The sequence below is a fragment of the Syzygium oleosum genome, unplaced genomic scaffold (genome assembly GCF_021117445.2).
Source record: "Syzygium oleosum isolate NSW1041296 unplaced genomic scaffold, Sole_v2.1 Sole_v2.18, whole genome shotgun sequence".
NCBI classification, from domain to species: domain Eukaryota; kingdom Viridiplantae; phylum Streptophyta; class Magnoliopsida; order Myrtales; family Myrtaceae; genus Syzygium; species Syzygium oleosum.
In genome coordinates, this window is record NW_026607502.1 from 6,765,954 (window position 1) to 6,772,869 (window position 6,916).

General features: G+C 39.5%; 1 protein-coding gene and 1 pseudogene across 1 annotated transcript; both read left to right on the forward strand.

The window, feature by feature from the left end:
• Nucleotides 1-328: 328 nt before the first annotated feature.
• On the forward strand, nucleotides 329-3,624 carry LOC115687101 (uncharacterized). Its single transcript, XM_056319726.1, has 7 exons — nucleotides 329-1,089; nucleotides 1,191-1,319; nucleotides 1,463-1,528; nucleotides 1,721-1,774; nucleotides 1,869-1,958; nucleotides 2,922-3,003; nucleotides 3,386-3,624. The coding sequence occupies exons 1-7, from the start codon at nucleotides 787-789 to the stop codon at nucleotides 3,517-3,519; spliced, it is 858 nt and encodes a 285-aa protein (XP_056175701.1). The 5' UTR covers nucleotides 329-786; the 3' UTR covers nucleotides 3,520-3,624.
• Nucleotides 3,625-3,742: 118 nt separating this feature from the next.
• Nucleotides 3,743-6,200, forward strand: LOC130140379 (2-succinylbenzoate--CoA ligase, chloroplastic/peroxisomal-like; annotated as a pseudogene).
• The last annotated feature ends 716 nt before the right edge of the window (nucleotides 6,201-6,916 follow it).

The following is a 6,916-nucleotide window of genomic DNA, read 5'->3' on the forward strand; positions in this document are numbered from 1 at the left end:
GAATCTATTTAATGAATGCTTGTTATAGTTGCCAGCCAAGCATAATCTCATTAATTGGGTTACAAACGGACAGTTAAGTTTATCTTGTCAAGATTAATTGAATTTTTTTAATATAAAAATAATAATTAGGCCTAACCTTTCGGGTCCCGGGTCGGGCCACAAAAGAAACGAACGGGTTAATCCAAGTTTAATTATAAAATTACAAATAGGAAAAATCGAAGGGCAAAATTTCAAATTTCCCTCAAACCGACCAAAACCCGCGCGTATTCACATCCCCCCGCCTTCGCCTCCTTGAACCACCGCTTCCCGCCATCGCCCGACACCGCCGCCGACGGGGGCGCCCGCGCCCGCCCCGCTCTCCTTCTCGCCGCCGCGTCTCGACCTCCGATCGCCGTCCGGCGCGACCCCGTCCGATTCTAGGGTTTTGGCCGGCGGATTGCGGCTCGACTACCGCCGGCTGGCGCAACCTCGCCGCGGATTTCTTAGGGGTTTCCTCCGCTGGGTCTCGCCCTCCGATCGCCACCCGACGCGACCCCGTCCGATTCTAGGGTTTTGGCGGGCGGATTGCGGCTCGACTCCCGCTGGCTGGCGCAATTTCGTCCCGGATTTCTTAGGGGTTTTCCTCGTTTTTCGCTTCCAGTCGAGAGAGGAGAAGAAGGAGATGGGAGAAAGAAAGCTGGTGAACAAGTATTACCCATCGGATTTCGACCATTCGAAACTGTCTAGGCCTCGGAGGTCCAAGAATGGGCAGATTAAGGTCCGGATGATGCTTCCCTTGAGCATCCGATGCAATGCCTGCGGGAATTACATTTACAAGGGCACCAAGTTCAATTCCAGGAAGGAGGACGTCGTCGGCGAGGTCCGGTGCCCCTTCAATTCTGTTTCCCATTCGAAGCTCTTGACTTTGTTCTAATTCTTGGTGTTGTTTTGACTTCGCAGACGTATTTGGGGATCCGGGTATTCAGGTTTTACTTAAAATGCCCCAATTGCTCTGCCGAGCATACCATCAAGACGGATCCACGGAATTCTGATTATATCGTTGAGTCAGGAGCGACGAGAAATTTTGAGCCCTGGCGTGCAAATGATGAGGTAGAAGATACTGTCTTTTGAATTTTTGGGTTTTTTTCTTTTATAATTTGTTGGACTTTGGGAAGCATGTGACTTGAGCTTTTTCATTTGGGTTTGGGCAGGTGGTGGAGGGTGAGAAAAGGAAGAGGTGGGAGATGGCTGACGGCATGAAATCGTTGGAAAATAGAACTTTAGATGCCAAGAGAGAGATGGATATTGAGGCGGCCCTTCATGAAATGAAATCTATGAATGTAAGATTTTTGAACTTTCTGATTGTTTGAATATGTATTTATGCAAATATTATTATATGCTAATTGAATCGTCAAAGTTCGCAAATAATTGCTTAGAAAATTTTTATTGTTGTGGTACTAACGAGCCAGAATTGTTTTTTCAGTCTAGACATGCAACTGTGAGCACAGATGCAATGCTACAGGTTTTACAACGTAAATCTGCTGCGAAGGTATGAGTTGTTTCCGCTTTAAATAAGCATTCTTTTTGCTGTAAGCGTCAAAGCTCCTTTTATGTGCTTGCATTGAAGATATAGGGCCACTGTCGCTACTTAGAATGTCACTATTCAGAATTTGCTTCCACTTCTGGAGTTAAGTTTGGTTGGTTGATTGTCAGATTATCCCTGACTTTGTTGGTATAACAGGAAGGGAAATTGGAGGAAGAGGATGAAGCGCTTACGAAATCAATATTATTTCATGTTAGTATTCAACCACCCTTCTGTATTTGATTTCACGTCTATTTTTCTTCTCTCTACATTTCATTGAACTTGCTTCCTTGAAATTTTCTTGCAGACATCCATAAATTTTCTCCGAAGGCTCGAACATGAAGATCTGACTCAACCTTATGCTAGTGATGACGAATCATTGCACAGTACTCTCAAGGTTAGTAATGATCTAATTGTCAGCATATTGCTTCCCTATCGGCTATCTTTAAGCGTGTGAATTTGTTGAGAACAGTCTTGAACGTGTTATGCGTAAGTTCTGGTTGAACTGATCATTTGCTCAATAAGGTGCTCATGTAACAGTTTATAAAATTTATATGGTACTTTAATCTATGTATAATCCACTGGTATATCTAAAAGTTTGAGCTTGTTTGAAGATACTCTATTGCAAATTCTTCGTTTTTGTGATCATTGATCCCTGTTTCAGTATGGAATAAGTTTGCAATTGTCTTGCTTTACTTGCATTAGATGTATATGCATTAGCAATGTGATCTGTATAGCATGCTTTTCTTTGCTTAATCAATGTCATCTTACGTGCTTAATATGTGTCACGTGAACCGTTAGACATTTGCTTGTTGAAGAATCAGCAACTTCGAAGAATAAGGAGTTATGAAAATTGCTTGAGAACTTTTGGGACCTAATCACGGATACACCTAAAGATGTTGATGAAGTTGTTAGATCATAGCCCGTGAATCACCACATCATAAAGCAAAAGAAGAGTCTGTTGATTGTCAGTAAGTGCATGTATTTCCGACTCTTGATGGAAATATCTATCAAACTTCTCAGAAAGAGCATGATTTATTGGTTTGTTGATTGTGTATACACTGTAGATAAAACTGATAATACCTTGATTCGAGGAAAGGTGGAGGTGCTTTGTAGTTTAGATCATCTTCCTTGTGGTTTCTCAATTCTTCTTAAAAGCACTACTGTTGTTCTTTAAATCTCACCTCTACCTAAGAATACATATTACCAAGTTGGTTTCTTTTTCTTGGTACAATTAGGGTATTCTTTCAGGTGTTTTGGATTTGAGGCGAGCATAAGTTGTTGATTTAATATGAAATTGTCTTTTGTTGTTGAGGCCTATAGAAAAGCTTACTTATATGTTTGATTTGAAATGCAGAAGAGAAAATTTTCTGAAGAATCTCCTAACAAGCCAACAGATTCCTTGACAGAAGCTACTTCTAGTGACATGTCAAATAACAGAGGTATGTCGCATTTTTCGAACATGTTCCTTTCAATTACGTGAGCTTTTTTGAATAATGGGTGTGTTTTAATATATAGGCTCGGCACTTGCCTTTTCCTGCAAGTGCTTTAGATTGTATTAAAATGCAGACTCCCTTCGTGGAAGTGGACTTGACTTTTAGAAAGTAACTTTTTCCGTGTGATGGTGGTTGTTTCTGCGAGTTTTCTGGTTACATTTCTGTGTCTTTCCATCATGTTTGTGGTCTTTCGATTTTCCTTTAGAAATAAGTATTGCTGGTTCTTCCATGAGCATCTATATTGTATAGAGATAAATATTGTTGGGTTGTGACAAACTCATGTCCTTGTTCCTTGTTCATTGACTCATATGTCTGTTATGTTTAACAGGAAATTATGTGGGTTCACGGGACCAGAGTGCTTCCTTTGTGCGAATTGCTGTGGTAAAGAGAGTTGCTCCAACCACCAGCACTGGACTCGAGTTGGTTAGTCAAAATTATGAAAGTAGTGATGATGGCGATTGAACATTGGATACCATTCGTTATCTTGTTGTATTAGCAGTTTTTTGATTCTATCTTCCCTGTAAATTCTGACTGAAGGTAAAAGAAATGTGAAGTAGTACTTTCTGATGGGAACTTTGCTCTCATCTCGTAAAACAACGTTTTTGTTTTGAAATTTTCGTCTTGGTGCATACTTCTCTCACAATTCAGCAATCTATGCTGGGCTTTTGTTCTTAACACTGGCACCATGCAATGTACAAATTGACGATATTCTTAGTATCACGGATCCATCCTTTCTTGTCTTGTGCTAGTATCAACTATGGGCGTGCTGGATCTGCATCCAATAACTCCTCCAAGTTCCTTTTTGACTACTGACTATTTCTGGGCTTGTGATGGTGCTGTTATAATATGCTTCACCTCCAATAGTCTTTACTTCCTCTTATTGCCAATAACAAGTATTTTTATTTTTTATTTTTTTTTGTAGTCTTCAGTGGGTTGATTTTGTGAGAAAGATAGTTCTGTTACTCTTCAGTGAAGTGATATATCCTATATAGAGACGTGTGACGGTGCAAGAACACATACACCCACAGAGATATAAAAAGGGTACTTTATAGGTTTATTACCTTCTTCAAAGTCTCAGTCATACAAACTGCTAGCAAATGGTTCTTTTTTGCTTTAATTACCTGCTCAAAACATTTCAATCATACCAGATTTGCCATAGAGTGAACAATATCAGATCTGTAAATATAGACGACTTTCTTTTGGGCTAATCACATGTTGCTTAAGATACTTTACTGGCCTTACTTCTGAAAAAGACAACCCGGAAAAGCTTCTTTGTCCATTTTTGGCAATATTTTACGGTTTCTCAAATTGAGGATTGCATTATGTGATATTGGTTTCTAGGTTCAAAGGTTATCTTGCATTCCAGTACTCAACAAATTTCTTTGGATGTAGATTCTGTTTATACATTTTCTTTCCTCTCTGTGATTTTCATAGGCGGGGTCAATATGTCAACTATATGCCACATTGATACCCAAGTTTGGAGAAATGTGGCATTGGAAGTTCGTAGTCATGGATGTCAATTTCCAAGTTTTCATTTCCAGATGTTTAGTTCTACTGGGCTTGTTGGCTTCAGGGACTACTGGGAAGCGAAAAGGAGTTGCCATAAGCCATTCAGCTTTGTTCATACAATCTATGGCAAAAATAGCCATATGTGGTTACAGTTGGAATGATGTATGCCCTTTCCAAGTTTCTTCTTGTCTATTGTCTTCATGCTTCATTGGCAATAGGAAATTCTACAATCATTATCACAGTAAGTCTTGAGTGATTGTTTCCATATTTGGAACGTCCGCAGGCAGTTTGAGTCAGAGTAATATGATAATGGAATTTTTTTATTCGATTTTTGCAGGTTTATTTGCACACAGCTCCTTTGTGCCATATTGGTGGTCTGTCATCAGCCATGGCGATGTTATTGGCTGAAGCTTGACATGTCTTTATACCCAAGTTCGAAGCTAAATCATCCATTGAGGTTATAGAGAAATACGACGTCACCGCTTTGATCACTGTTCCAGCCCTGGTCACTGATCTAATATCCTTTCTCAGGTTATTTACGAAGTATATCTTTCACATGCAATCTAAATACTGAATATTTTGTGTTGAGAGCATCGGCCACTCACATGGTGTAAGTTCACAGTCATGTTTTGCAAGTGGTACTTTTGCTTAATTCCGAGTTTCTTGGGGAGAAAGGACCGTGGAAAGGAAAACACTGCATAGAAAAGATATTAAATGGTGGAGGAAGTCTGCCAATTGATCGCATCAAAGAAGCTGGCAACTTCTTCCTAAGAGCTAAGACTCTTTCGGCCTGTGGTGTGCTTCCTCTATAAGCGTACATGCAGTTAATTTCAGTACTTAAATGCTAGTTGGAGTAGTACCTGCTAGCGATGTCTGTTGAACTACCGTGCTCATTATACTACTGTTTCTTTTTCCTTTTGGGATGACAGAGACTCGTTCTTTGTTAACGTTCATGGCTCTCCATGACCCAAATTTCCCTTTTTCTTACCAGCCCCCTCATTTTCATGTTGGAACAGATCTCAATTCAGTTCAAAGACCACGAGGCATCTCTGTCGGCAAACCTGCACCACATGCTGAATTGAGGACAGATAGTGATGGATCTTTTGGCATTGGGAAAATTCTAACCAGAGGTCCGCATTTGATGATTGGATACTGGGATCAAGTTCCGGCACTAAAATCTAGTAGTCCTTCACGGTTTGACATGGGTGATGTCGGTTTCATCGATGAGCATGGTTGGGCGTGGTTCACTGGTTGAGAAAACGGTCAGAGCAAGACTGGGGGAGAAAATGTTTACCCTGAAAAGGTACAGAATGAATTGTGTATGAATTGGCTTGGCAATGAAATTATGTTCTTGCGAGCAAAAAAAAAGATTTGTCGACAGGTTTGAATGTGATACGTAATTTCTATGTCTGCAGTCACGAACCAGTGTTATCTTCTCCAAATCATGGTTAGCTAATATGGAAAGATGTATACTCTCAGCTCATTTTCTGGGGACATGTTCTTGTTTCAGAACGCAGGCGATGGCATTGCTTTACCAACATCCAGGAGTCGCTGGAGGAGTCGTCGTTGGGGGAATCCCTGAAGCTCGCCTGACTGAGATGGTTTGTTGCCTTTATTCATGTGATACAGTATAAAATTTAGTGTGTAATCTGTGAGGGCGATCATCATCGAGATGAAATTTCTCACGTGTACTCTGTCAATTTATCAGTATCAATTTGTTTTAAATTCCTACCACTTACACTTTTATTTCTAAATATATCGTGTTACGCAGTTCAAATCATGTCCGAATCAATATTGAACTTTAGGTGAAAAGTTTTTCGCTATGCCCATTTCTAGTGAAACAATTTCAAGGAAAAATGGGTTGAAGAATTAAATCCGTAACGCGGGCGCACATGATTACAAATTTAGCGCGTGGAATTAGAATACATTAGTGTATGTACAAATTAACATTGCAGTGGCCAAAAAAAAAAGAAAAAGAGACAGGAATATTTACCGTTTTGTTTTATGTGTTTGTATTTTATCTCTCCTCTACTTTTTAGGAAACTGTGCACCCTCGTATAATGATTTTTATTAGGGTTAATACCATCAAAAAATCTAAAACTGGTACACTTGTGATATATTTATCATGATTAATTTTTTTATCACAAAAAATTTCAAACTAGTATATTTGTGACAAATTTACCCCAAACTAATTTTTTAACCACCAAAAACCCTAAATTGATACACTTGTAACAAATTTATCATTCGTTAAATTAGATTAATATAAAAAAAATCACAAAATTGTATACTCGTGACAAACGAAGGGTAAAACCCCAAACCGGTACATCTGTCAACTGCCATGTGTCATTTA

Bases quoted from the DNA above. Each gene is read 5' to 3' on its own strand.
- LOC115687101 (XM_056319726.1), top strand. From the start codon at position 787: ATGCAATGCCTGCGGGAATTACATTTACAAGGGCACCAAGTTCAATTC. The intron at 1,529-1,720 runs GTATGAGTTGTT...TTGGTATAACAG, and splicing joins AACGTAAATCTGCTGCGAAG to GAAGGGAAATTGGAGGAAGA. The intron at 3,004-3,385 runs GTATGTCGCATT...TATGTTTAACAG, and splicing joins TGACATGTCAAATAACAGAG to GAAATTATGTGGGTTCACGG.